This window comes from Orbicella faveolata, unplaced genomic scaffold, assembly GCF_042242905.1.
Source record: "Orbicella faveolata isolate gen_17 unplaced genomic scaffold, um_ofav_v1 contig_2, whole genome shotgun sequence".
Classification (NCBI taxonomy): domain Eukaryota; kingdom Metazoa; phylum Cnidaria; class Anthozoa; order Scleractinia; family Merulinidae; genus Orbicella; species Orbicella faveolata.
Window position 1 is genome coordinate 18874999 of NW_028301547.1, and position 14226 is coordinate 18889224.

Genomic DNA, 14226 nt, shown 5'->3' on the forward strand with positions numbered 1-14226 from the left:
TGAGAGAAACAACGACGACACTCCAGACAATCAGGGCAGACATGGCGCTACAATTAAGGTGCTGCGCTAATTCGGAGCCAAGTCATGCTCCGCAGTATGTTCATGACAGCTTGTCGAATGTGTCTCATCTTCCAGCAGTAAATTACTGGGTTCAAAGATGAATAAGAAATGAGAGAGTGCAAGAAAAAAGAAATAATCTATTCAAAGCGATATTCGGGCCGTAGATTGCAATTACCGTCAAACAGATAAAGATTGTCAAATAACAAGCCAAAAACACAAGAAAGACGGAAAACGTACCGATTGCAGATTTAATGAGACTGGCAAAATTTGCCATTTCGCTAGTTTGGGCTGCATTCTGTGCTTGTTGGACCCGAATCTGATTCTTGTGGCGTCTCACGGCCAAATAAATCCTGATGTAAGCTAGTGTTGTAAGAAGAAGACCAATGACAATACCGAGACATATAAAAAGCGAGCGAATATTTGGCGGTACCCACGACGCCATCGAAGACAAAAACGCACTATACACCCATATTGAGATCACCACAGCAACAACCCGTTTGTGAGTCACAAGTTTCTGGTATCTGAGATGAAAATGAGAGCTAAGAACCTGCCTACACTTATGGTTACGACTCCCCAGAACGAAGCGGTAGAAAACACCACCACCATTGTCTCAAAAGCCTTATCCGTGCTGCAGTCAGAAGTGTTTTGTTGTAACTCCTTGACCAGAAGTGAGATGTAAAATGGTTGAATCAGTAAACCAACACCAACGTCAGAAACAGCAAGACTCAGGAGCAATGTTTTTAAAGTCTCTGGCAACGACGAAGTTTTTCTTATTGCGTGGATTGTTACAATGTTCAACATGATGGCGGTATGGCACAGAAATCCGTCGATGACCGTCGAATAGAAGTCTTCAGCTTTGAAACCTGACGAGAAGTATTGTGCAAATACTTCACAAGACGATTTCTTAGTCATGACATCGAATTAATTGACATTGGTCTTGAGATCAACAACTGAATTGAATTGATGAGATTCGCCGAAGTTGTCATTAAAAATTTGTTTTGTTTGCTAATAATGGTTATTAACAAAAAAAGTCTAAGTGGGGCCAGCTGGGCTCACGTAGGGGCCAAACCACCCCCCTAATGTTTCATGAAGGCTATATTTGCTTGGTTTATATATTTCTGAGCCAAGTTTGGCAGATGAGCTTTCTTTGTTCTCCAGTTTATTTTAATTTGGAAGTTGTGACAAACTGTCAGATTATGACGTCATAATTGATGACGTCACCAAAACGTGCTATAATTTTTTGCAAAATCTGATAAAAAGATTATGTCATTGGAAAGGCCTTGACTTGAGGAGTAAAATGCCGGAAACCGTTTTTTGCTATGATGATTATTTTTCGAGATATGGTAAGTTAAATATTTTTTGTTGTCCCCCCCCGGAATTTGCTTAACCATACTGTCCTTCTTAAGTCAGTCTCTCTGGTTTATTTTTTCAGTTTTATTTTAGGAAGGCTAATAATCTAGAAAAATAGAAAGCTTGATGTTGTCAAAAATCGTATGGTTTTAGAAATTTGATTTTCGGCTTTGTTAGGATGGTGTTAACAGTAAAAAAAAAGGTGACGTCACAGGTTGTGGCGTAACAAAACTAATTTTAACGCAATAACACTAGAGGGATAATTTTTTATTCCGATTTTCTTCTTTATTTTTGCTTTAGTCATCTGGCACATCACATGTGCAACATAGCTGCATTTGCTGGAACAAAATTACGGCTCCAATTTGGGGATTTTTCTCAAGGGGGGGACCCCATATTTTGCAGAGTTATTTTTCATATTTAAAAATGCCATATTTCATTTAATTTTTGTGATATGGACAAAATTTTTTCAGGTTTCAACTCCCCTTGATGCGCTCCTTCGAACACATTGTAAAAAAATATGCATATTAAAAACTTCAAAAGTAGTAAAAAAATGACGTTATCACTGTGACGTCACAACTTTGACATTTACTGACATTTTTTACGTAAATATAATTGGCGATAGGTCTCCTGCTCATCTGCCAAGTTTGGTTGTGAAAGAGACAATACTTTTCAAGTAATGCGAAATAATGTGAAATACCCAAGAACTGACGAAACATTTGGGGGGTGGTTTGGCCCCTACGTGGCTACTTTGGCTTCTGTTTACTAAAACATATATATATAATGTTGAAAAGTATTCCTGAACTGTCAATTCCAGACTGTTTAGGTCTTTTCTGTTTTTAACAGAGAAATATAAAGTTACTGAAGTTCAAATTTAAACGCAAATCTTGAACTTTCTTATAACTGATTAAAAGAAGCTCACGAAATAAACGTCACGTGCGCGAGTGTCAGGAGGAAGCTGCGTGGTTGTGAAAACCTAAAAGGCTGTCTGGTCTGTTTTGAATTATGGCATGTTAGACGTAGTTAATGAGTTGTCGGTGAGAATATAGTATTACCGCCTTGTAGTGAGCGAGGCTGAAAACACTGTAAGCCATGACCAAAAATGTTTCAGCGAATTCTGGGTGCTTGGAAGAGATACTTCGTGTTATTTCCTCAAAGGACGAAGTTTTGAAAAAAGCAGTGAAATAAATAGTATGAAATTGTGATAGATTGAATCAAGACTTGTAATAAGACCTTCTGCACGTAAGTAAACTGACAAACTAGACTTAATGAAGCTCGCAATAGTTTTCTACATTTATTGGATAGTCAACCTAAGGATGACTATCATATCCATGTCCACAAGTATGGTTAACAACGTTTGTATCCAGGAAATATGCCAACTTATTTCTTAATCAAAGACGTGCGTAGGGTTCTTCTTCTAGGGGGTTGTATTCTTACTGATTCACCTCGTTTGAAATGTCGAAATTTGAGACATCTTTTTAGGATTTTACAAACACACCAGTGACGTTTACGTCCCAGGTGGTTTTATTCTATTCGGTTATAACAAATTCATGACACGTACAAATTTTAATTATGCTATATCCTGTCCACCAAAACGTCCGGGAGGAAAGCTCTTAAATACTACCTTTGTTTGCGATGGATAGCCTCTTTTGGTAGTAATTAAAGAACCAAAGTGATCCGCGGCGAGAAGAAAAGAGACTGCTTTGTGAAACAATTTTTATTTCCAGCCCTTCGTGGTTTGAAGAAACTAAAGTTAACTGTCATGAAGAAATCATTTTGTGAAATATTACGGGATAAGTATCCAAGGGAGTCCGAAGTTGAGGAGTTCTATTCCACGAATATCGCTAATTGTGTCTTCAACAGCTTTCTGTCCTATACCGCCATCATGTTAAACATTGTAACAATCCACGCGATAAGAAAAACACCGTCGTTGCCAAAGACTTTAAAAACATTGCTCCTGAGTCTTGCTGTTTCTGATGTTGGTGTTGGGTTAGTGAACCAGCCATTTTACGTGGCACTTTTGATTAAGTGGTTACATGAAAACAATCCAGGTTGCGACACGTATAAGGTTTTTTACTTTATAGCATCTTTATTTTCCTCAGCTTCGTTCTCGGGCGTTGTAGCTGCAAGTGTAGACAGGTTCTTGGCTATTCATCTTCATCTCAGATATCAGGAACTTGTGACTCACAAGCGTGTTGTTGCTGTGGTGATCTTAATATGGGTGTTAAGTGTTTTTGCCTCTTTTTCAATGTTCTGGATTCCACGCGATATTTTCTCACTTATTATAGCAATTACTGAAATTATTGGTGTCCTACTTACAACGATGATCTACATGAGGATTTATTTAACTGTAAGACGCCACAAGAATCAGATTCAGGCCCTGCAAGTACAACAAGAGGCACAGGCTGGCGAAGTAGCAAATTTTGCTAGTCGTATTTCTGCAGTCGGTATATTCTACGTATATCTCGTGTTTTTGATTTGTTATTTGCCTTATTTTATCAGTTTCGCTGCCTTTAAAATTAACGAGCCGAATGTCACTTTGAAAAGATTCTTTCATTTTTCACTAACCCTTGTAAATCTTAATTCATCTCTGAACCCGATAATTTACTGTTGGAAGATGAGACACATTCGACACGCTGTTATGAACACACTGAGGAACATGTATTGGCGAAGAAATCCTGCATCACACGAAACCCTTGCATTAGCTGGTCATACTTTGCCATGAATCAGTGTCAGCGTTGCTGTCAAACGCCTAATGTATGTAACAACGGCGTTTTAGCTCGCGTTTTAAAAACTGAGTAATGCAGTACTTAAACAAAATACTGATTTTATCATGTTGCAAAATGATTTATTTATTTATAGGTGGCGAGCTGCGTTTAATGCTTCTTTTAAAAGCAAAGGATACCTGTAGGACCGTTTCTCTCCAAGATACAACAGCTAGCACACAATTAGCAACCAAAAGGGAAAGCGAATTTGTTAATTAACTTGTCTAAATGTATTCATGATATTATTTATAGATAATTCCCATTTCTCGCTGTTCTGTTGTCTCTGTAATTTCAGGCTACCCAATTTGTCTCGTCCATCTTATGGCAATTCTTACGAGCCTTGTGACTGGTTAATAAAAATCGCACCATGTGCTCTTACCAATGAGAATTTTCCACCTGACTTTATACTTTTATTTCAGACCGGATTCGTTTATAACGTTTTTCCTGACTAAATTGTTTAATGTCCCAAATACCGTTAGAACGGGACACTTTTTAAATTTCGAGAACAAACAGGAAAAGTGGCAGCTACTTTAGAGAAACTTTGTCTGTCAGACGGTTGCAGGTTTTAGGTTTACCATCAATTAAAATCAAAAAAGACGTTTTCTTTTACATACAACTGGGTCGCAATATTTCATTTGACGTTCTTTGCAGAACATTTAAATCATTTTTGTGGCTACTGTTGCTAAGTAACGTAGCCACTATGTCACTATGTGTGTAAGTAAGTAAGTAAGTAAGTAGGGTGTCCAAGTTTCGGATTGTCGTCGGAACTATTCGGTCTTCCTAGACGGCAATTAAACGGAAGTCGGTCGGATGTTCAGAGGCAAAAACTATTCGAACGTATGATATCGATTTTCTCTCGGCTTTACGCGAACGATAATCGGACGTCCATTGGTTTAATCTCTGATTTATACGACGGTACCAAACTGTTACCGTACGACCGGCGAAGCTAAATCGCGCTTCTCTCGCCAATGATCGAGTTTTTATTGAATACTCACGTACAACGTTCTGGACGGGAGCTTGGGTTTTCAGGTCAGAGACTCTGTATTTATGTGTTTGTCCTGTTTTGGACCAGTAATCTGGCACAGCATTCAAGCAATGTGCACAGTGTTTCTTCGTAAAGAGAGTTTAGGCTTCTTGAAGGCGTGAAAAGGATTTTTTCAGAAAAACGTCTCTGGAATCGCCGATACGTGTAAGAACGCCATGACATCCGAGTGATTTGTGCAGGTCAGCATTGGGAAAACATTATGCATACATGAAAGCCCACAGAGCAAAGCCAATAACCAATATTCAGTTGACTATTTCAAAGTTTCATGTGATGATTGCCCATTAGGTCCCGGCACTGCATATTTGAATTTGTTTTCATTGCATAAGCATGCAGTGAAAAAGCTAAGAGAGTCAAATCCTGGTATTGGTGAAGACCTTTGTAGTAAAGCAAGTGTTGATGATGTTGAATGGGTTTGTAAAACATGACATAGATATGTGGTAAGGTATAAACTCCATGTGCTGTTTTTAATGGCATTTTACATCCACAGAACCAGCTCTCTTAGGCCAAGGGCAAACGTCGAATCCAAGTCGCGTCGAATAAATTAAAAACAGGTGCAACAAAGAGTCGACGTAATTCCAGGGTGGTAACAAGCGTCGAACCTGCGTCGATCCTATTTCACGAGTTGCACTTACTTCATTAACGGGAATAGACACGTGTCCCCGTGCTATTCACTCGATGCGCGGCTAGTTACTGCTAGGACTTGCTAAGGAAATCCCGAAATACAGTGCTATTCGGGCCTTACTTTGGCAGTTAATTGCGAAAAATAGAAAGAGAAGAACTCCATTATATACAGCTCTGAGAACAGTGCATCAGAGACGACAGCTATTGCTCCAAGTGGCATGCTTGACCGTGCTTTTGCTAGCGAACAACAATGGAGCAGCGGTCCTGAGTAGCGGTCTTGATAGCTCGCCATTCCCCGGTCGCAAAATTATCTTTGCACAGCGCATGCTCGTCAGGTGGAAAATAGCGTTTGGCAGATGGAGGAGTATGTATTTTTGCGACGTTTGCTCAGTCCATTACATTTGAATCAATTATTTTGTAATTTGCATGATTTATGAATTGAGTTCAGCGCGTGTTTAGAGCGGCGTTTGTGAAACGCCGAACCACTGTCGCATTATCCGACTTGGCAAGGAGAACTTATGCTAGAGTCGAACCAATTAATTTGAGTCGAACTTAATTGCTGCAAACGTCGCACCATTCATGTGCCTATTTCAAAATTAATAGGTTCGACGAATTAAGTTCGACTAAGGTTCGACGTTTGCCCCAGGCCTTAGACTTAAATGAATACGAATGCAGATTGTAGCACCAAGAAATGCATTTCAAAAGGTAATGCAGCACAGTTTAAGACACAGAATAATACAGTCAGCATGTTGTCATGACTACCATGTAAGGCTGGTGCAATCAAAGTCAATTTAAAAAGAAAGTTGCAATATGAGAGTTTTGCATTGTCATTAGATATCAACCCTCAGAATTTAGTGCAGGCTGCTGATTGGTTGACGAGTAATAGCAATCTTTACAAAGATGATGGGATTGTTTTTGATCCAGAATAAGGTATTCGATACAATGAAGGAGTTTGCAATATGAAAATGTTAACAATGTTGCATGGATAATCAATCATCAGCAACAATAAATGCTATTTTATAAATCAAGCATTCTAATTAAGAAACACTTTTGCTACAAAGCAGGGACCTACTGAGGCACTGATCGAGGTCATCTAAGACTGTAAATAGTCTGGCAGAGTTTGGTCTATTGCTAATATTTTACCACATGTATCAGTTGCATACACTGAGTGGCAGCGCCCGCAGTACGAGCAGCAGTCAAAACCGAGCTGTCCTACAGAAACGACACCATAATAGTCTTTTCTTAGCGGCTAACAAAAAAATAAGACAATAGCAAAGTTGCTTTGGCCTCTTCTAATGCTTAATTCGAGAATTCCGGGTTTAATTTGACGAGAAACAGTATGTTTTGTTCAAAATGACAAAACTATTTTCCTACCCGACGACAGCGATCGAAGAGCAAGTTGCCGATCGCGGGCAACCCATTTTTGGTGCCAGTTTTTCCGAGACTCAATAGCGCGCGGTACCATTCCCTGCCAAACCTCAGTATTAATCGCGCGTTCAAAAATGATGCAAGTAACCCTAAGAAGAAGCGAAATCACTTCAGCACTTGAAAAGCGTTAAATCACTTCGGTATAAGCAGCAATAGTTTCAAACTCCGTTCAAACATGTGTTTAAGCCTAGGGCCAAAAAAATATGACAAAAAAGCTCTATAAATAACCGGTAAAAGAGTTCTAATTTACTCTTGCTTTCTTTCACGCGAAACATGGCGTCACATGAGTGCGCGCCTAAATGAATAACCAAGCGTGACACCACGCGTGTTTTTTTGATTTTTGTGACGCAAGCGTGACCAAATAAATGCTAATTTTCTCGCGTTCCCTTCGGTGAATTGTTTTTTAATTTGGCTCAGTTCTAACCACATACAGTTCCTAAAAAAATACCCTATTTTTGTTAAAATCTGTTAGAGCTAATCTAATATATTTAGAAAAATGACAAATTACAGAATATTGGAAAAACCGTCTGAACAACCTTGACTTTTTACCAATTCAAAATGTCAGGCAATATCATTTCATGATGTGGCAAAGTATGAAAAAATTTCACCGAAGGAAAGTATAAATATTAAGGAGTTTAAGTCAAAATGAGGAATATATCTGCCGGTCATTAGAAGAGATGTTGCCATGGTAACGGCCTTAATCCAAAAATTGACAACCAAACATAAGCCGTATTTTAACAGTACCCATACTGGTAAATCTCTACGGGGAAAACTTTAAGAGAAATTTAAGAGAAAGTTTCCTTTTCTAACTCGCGCTCTATGGGGAGGGTGTTCGTAATTACTCTAGGGAGCCACCTTAAGGGCCCATTAACTAATCTTTTTAAGCCGTTGCTAGGGAAATTTATTGTCATATAACCTTGTCATTTTTTGTTATTTCAGAGTTATTTCATGTGTTTTAACTTTTTCATGATCAGCAACACTAGCGAGGACGTCATCAGGCCACGCCCATGGTCATGTGACTCATTCTGAAAAAAAATGTAAAGGCTCCCAAGCATATTACTTTGTCGGGATTTTTTCCCCTTGATTTAACATTTTAACTTTAATCTTTACTACGCTATGCATAGATTTTGTTCATTTCTAAAAGATCAGATTTTGAGAGAATTTCAAAATTTTGAAAACTTCGTAATTTTCTAAAAAAAAAAGGATGATTGTTTAAAAGAAATGCATAGCTATGTTTCCAACGTTGGCTTTAATCGTAACTCGTCGAAAAAAGCTGGATTTAATCAAAAACCACATTTCCTTTAGCATTTAAAGAAACCAGAAGTGCCCGCGATATGTATCGGAAGTTACCCTATCAGCGCGTGCGCAGTTTACCTACCAGAGGCGACCAGCGGCTCGATAAGATCAAACGAAGCTCACGAAAGCCACACAGAGATGGTTTTTCTTTTTCTCTTGCGCTTGCTCTTCTGTTTTTCTCTGTGTTTGTTTTCGCTTGTACTTTTTTACTTTAAACTTTCGTGAAACACAAAGGAAAAACCTCTAAAATGTAACCGAATTTGCAACTTGTTGAATTGTTTGAATTTTCCTCGCTCAGGCTGACTCAAGTAAAATTTCACCTCCTTAGCAACGCGCGCGAGCGTGCGTATGAATTTATTTATACACGGTATCAAAATCATACAAAATATGCTCTTCCATCCAGCCGTGTCTAACCTAGATATAAAAGTTACAATTTATAAGTAATCTACCACGAGCACTATTTCTACTAATACAACTTATACTTATCAGTACTAATACTAATACTACTCTTCAGTGAGAAAAGTTTCCCGTCTTCAATGGCTTCTTGTTAACTTTCATTTCAAGTCAGGACAGTACAGTTTTTTTCCGCCTGCTAAATTCTGATTGGTCCATTCAAATTCTAGGCCCACCGGTCGTATGCAAGGATTACTTTTTGTGTGTATGTAATATTTACACTATTTATTCAGGCAAAACGAATGGGTATGCTATTAGACGTGTTGTTATTGTAGTTCTTTGCACTCGTGCAATTCGAGGCTAGTCTGCCCGCGGTCGTTCCATATACAGATGGTTTATTAGAGCAGCAAGAACGACACCGCTGAATCATGGTATAGCATGGCCGGCTCTACCATTATGGTGATAGGCGTTTTTTGTGCCAAGACATGTTCCGCAGTATGGTCATGACAGCCTGTCGAATGTTTCTTATCTTCCAGCAGTAAATTACTGGGTTCAAAGATGAATTTACAAATACGAGAGTACAGGCAAAAAGTAATAATCTATTCAAAGTGATGTTCGGGCCGTAGATTGCAACAACGGCTAAACAGATTAACATTGGCAAATAACAAACCAAAAACACGAGATATACCCAAAACGTGCTGACTGTAGATTTAATGAGGCTGACAAAATTTGGATTCTGTACTTGCAGGGCCTGAATCTGATTCTTGTGGCGTCTCACAGCTAAATAAATCCTGATGTAGAGCAGTATTGTGACAAGAAGACAGATACCTGTGCCAATGGATATAAATGGCGAGCGAATATCCGACGGTACCCATAACACCGTTAACGACAAAAACGCACTTAACAGTCAAATTGAGATCACCACAACGGCAACGCGCTTGTGAGTCACAAGTTCCTGATATCTGAGATGAAGATGAATAGCTAAGAACCTGTCTACACTTATCGCTACGACACCTAACAACGACGCGGTACAAAACAAAAACACTATTATGATAAACGCCATTCTGCTGCACCCAATATTACTTTGTTGTATCCACTTGACCAGAAGTGAGATGTAAAATGGTTGGACAAGCAAACCAACACCAACATCAGAAACAGCAAGACTCAGGAGCAATGTTTTTAAAGTCTTTGGCAACGACGACGTTTTTTTCATGGCGTGGATTGTTACAATGTTCAGCATGATGGCGGTATAGGACAGAAAACTGTTGAAGACACAATTAGCGATGGACGCCCAATAAAAGTCTTCAACTTCGGAGAACGAGGGAAAGTATCGAGCAAATACTTCACAAGATGATTTCGTCATGATGTCGATTTACTCCACTCGGCGACTTACAACACGCTCCAGGATAAACGTTCCGGTTTTTCTCAAGATGACAACTTGTGAAGCCGTCGCTTGCCTGAAATAATTCGTTTGCAGGACGTGATGGTTATTTGAGAAGGCATAAATGTCCCAGCAGTCGCTCTTTCCACCGTGTGTTTGTTGTAAAAAAAATCGTGTTCTTTGTTGATAAAAACGAAACTGCAGTTTGGCCTTCTGAACAACATAACAAGAAAAATAGTCAAGAATAGAGTGAGACTTGTTATTAAACTATGAGCTCGTAAATAACTCGCAAAACAAATGAGAACCGCCAAAATTGTTTTAAAAAGTTCGCTTTGTATGCTAATAATGGTCATTAGCAAATTAACCAAGTTTATTTAACAAGCCTACTGTGGACCAGCTGGACTACTTTGGCTTAAATGGGTTCCTTTGTTTACAAAATTTACGATTATCAGCATAAATAAAGGTTGTAAAATATTCCAGAACCGCTCTTCCAGACATTTAAGAGTTTTGCCAATATAAAATATAAATTAGTTTTAAAAGCAATTCTTTCTTGCCTTATGTGCCTACTAGCGCGACGAGAAGAGACGCCTATAACTGATTAAAATTAAACCAACTTATAAACGTGACGGATGTGGGTGTCAGGTTTATTGTAAAGTAGCCGCGTGTTTATGGAAATCTAGAAGGCTGTCTTGTCCGTGATAGAATTTGTTACTTGAGACGTCGTAAAGGAGTTGTCGTTGAAAGTATAATATACTACCAGTTACCCAAAGACCCAGCAATAATGGCACTGATCAAAAAACCTACTGAAGAGACTGGAGTATGACGTATAACAAGGCCATCTGCCCGTCAATAACTGACAAACCAAGACTTTGTGACGACCGCATTAGCTTTTACGTTAATGGATGGTCAACTTACAAAATTCTGTTGAACTTCTGAGCCTCTGAGCTTCTAAAGTTCCTCCTTTGTTCCTCCTTTTCGTTGTGTGGAAAAATTGTCTAAAAAGAGTTATGTTGGTCGTTAAGAGAGGATGAAGAGGCAAGAGAGTTAATCCCAAATACAGGCCTTGTTCCTTACTTCCCTCTTAAATTATTGCCTTCGACAGAAAAATTCGGCAGAAAAATTCGAGATCTATGAATCTATCTATCTATCTATCTATCTATCTATCTATCTATCTATCTATCTATCTATCTATCTATCGGGGGACACCAATTTGCCCCCCCCCAAAAAAAAATTCTTCAGGGGCGAATGGCGTCATTTCCATGTTCGTCAATGAGCTTTCTTTCAAGTGTTGCGCAATATTGCGGACTTTCGAGTGTCGAGGAAGCTTATTGTGGACTGTAGCGGATATATACTGAAGTTGTTTATTTAATTAAAGTTCGAAGTCAGTGTTAATGGCTTTTAAACACCTTACAGATATGTCTTCACGAAATGTGTACGACTTTTCGAGGCAGCTTATTGAAGACTGTAGCGGATAAGTTGTTTATTTAAAGTTCGAAGTCAGTTTTAGTGGCATTTAAAAACCTTGCAGACGTGCATGTCTTCACGAAATGTGTACGACTTTTCGTACGAACAGAAAGCTGTAGTTTGGCTGCTTGTTTGTACCCTCTTCTCTTCGACCGCGAAAGCAATGCTGCTTTCTGCTGAATAAATCGAAGGAGTAAATGAGTTTCACTTCGCCTGTCGCTGGCCTAGATTTCTGTGCGCAAACTATGGTAAACCTAGCGAAAGTGTTTACATAGGAAATGGGTTGAAACTCCTACAGGGTTGCTTTGGTACACCAACATGTCCTCCGTTTCATTGTTTCGGAAGTGAAAATGCCCTATAGCTGTTACCCCAAAGTCAAGGCGATTCAAAGTCGTGTTCGTAAACAAAATAATTGTTCTAGTTTTGTTACTAAAAGCACGTCGTCTCGCATACCGACGGAAGAAACAGTTGGTGTCGATTTACACGGTCAGTATAAAACACGCACTGGGAACTGTGGACTGCGGACTACGAACTGCGAACTGTGGACTGCGGACTGCGGACTGCGGACTGCGGACTGCGGACTGCGGACTGCGGACTGCGGACTGCGGACTGCGGACTGCAGACTGCGGACTGCAAACTACGGACTACGACCTGGGTATAAAACACAGACTTATGTTTTAAACGCGGACTAAGCATTACGGACTGAGCATAAAACGCCCGTTGACTCAGGTATAAAATGGGGACTGCGGACTAAATGCGGCCTCCCGACTGCAGTCCATGTTATCAGGAGCTGATATTTTTCACTGACCGGTTGAAACTAATATTACACAATACATGCATGAACGAGAACAAACCCTCTCGTATGCACGTGGTGTTACGATCAATTCATTTTTATTTTGCTCCCGCTGAAGGGAGACCAATTTCACGTCTACCTAACAGCTCAGGCACAAAATGCTTTCCCTATAATTTTTTTTTTCAACATACCAAGCCTGCTTTGCGATCAATTCATTTGTATTCGCCCCTGCCGAAGGGAGACCAATTTCATGCCTACCTAGCAGCTCAGGCACAAAATGCGGTCCCTAGAATTTTTGTTTTTTGAAAATACCAAGCCTACCAAAACTCGAATGCACTCTTTTATCTACGATTTCTACTAGTTTTTAGATTATATTGGCTTAAGGGTCGACTGGAGGCAGCCAATTCTGTGACGCGAATAGCGAAGCGCGCGAGTGACGTCATAACTCGGACAAACTCAGACAAGCAAAACGGAATAGTGAAAGATTTGATGCTTTTTCAGGCGCGTAAACAAGTGTTCCTAAAACAATTTTTAAAGGGAAAATTTGGCTTTCAGTTTCCTCCTATTTCTCCCAGAACACGCTAATGCTGTCTGACTCTCGCGGGGTTCTAATAATTTGCGGTCTATTTTTAGACTTCGCGCGCTTCGTTATTTCTCTCACGTTGACAGCCTTACTGACTTTACATGCATTTAAATGCATTTGCAATTTTGATGATCGGACAGCAAAAATATATATTATCAAACTCACTAACGAACAAAATAATTTACTTCGGTGGAGGCAGTTGATTGAAAATAAGTTCACAGTTTAAATTGCTGTGCAAATGTTCAACGAGGAACATTCCAAATGAACTATCAATAACAATATCAATAATTGATGACAAACCTGAAACCTACAACCTTCTAACAGATATAGTTTCTCTAATGTAGGTGTAACTAACCCATTATTCTTTTTTCGCTACAATAATAAAGCATATTTTATGGAGTAATTTGCCGTGAAAATTTTTCGATTTGGTTAAATCTTTGATTTTGTATAGCTCGTCAAAGTACGTCAAAATGCCGCCATTTTGGTTCGCGACCGAGTTTAAGGGGGCATGGATTGGGGGCCTGATGTGACGTCAAATTGAGAAAACTATGAGTCTGTATGTCGCATATTTACTTGTTTTCGTGGGGTGTCTGGAAAACCCGACTAGCGAATAGCGAATAGTCGATCGGGAATAGCGAATAGCGAATAGCGAATAGTCCCGAATAGCGAATAGCGAATAGTACGAATAGTGCGAATAGTGGCGAATAGTGGCAAATAGGGCAACGTGGGATGAGATTTTCCCGCTAAAAAGCATAGACGCTCATCAGGACAAAAGGTGTTTCTCAACGTAATTTCTTCTGTTTTCACCAAAGGCGTAAATATTAGGTTATCTTTGTGTTTTCTGTTTTCTTAATGTCGGCGATGGACCACTCATGTCCAATACTGTCGAGTAGATTCCATTGGAAAAGAGAACTTTCTATTCGTTGTCGATCGGAAAATTACATCTCATTAGCTATTAGCTGGATATAAAGCCTGTCGGATCGATCCATTCGATCGATTCGTCGAATGGACACGACCCGAAACCTGGATGTTGTCGATCGGAAAATCGCA

The 14226-nt window shown here is 39.4% G+C and overlaps 1 protein-coding gene and 2 pseudogenes across 1 annotated transcript; 1 reads left to right on the top strand and 2 right to left on the bottom strand.

Moving 5' to 3' along the window:
- Positions 1 to 972, bottom strand: LOC149112281 (adenosine receptor A2a-like; annotated as a pseudogene).
- A 2004-nt stretch (positions 973 to 2976) lies between these two features.
- Positions 2977 to 4560, top strand: LOC149112282 (uncharacterized). The gene has a single exon (XM_089290106.1). The coding sequence runs from the start codon at positions 3170 to 3172 to the stop codon at positions 4130 to 4132; it is 963 nt and encodes a 320-aa protein (XP_089146232.1). The 5' UTR covers positions 2977 to 3169; the 3' UTR covers positions 4133 to 4560.
- Positions 4561 to 8886: 4326 nt separating this feature from the next.
- LOC149112283 (adenosine receptor A3-like) lies at positions 8887 to 10710 on the bottom strand (annotated as a pseudogene).
- Positions 10711 to 14226: the final 3516 nt, after the last annotated feature.

Coding starts and splice junctions, on each gene's coding strand:
- LOC149112282 (XM_089290106.1), top strand. CDS start 3,170: ATGAAGAAATCATTTTGTGAAATATTACGGGATAAGTATCCAAGGGAG.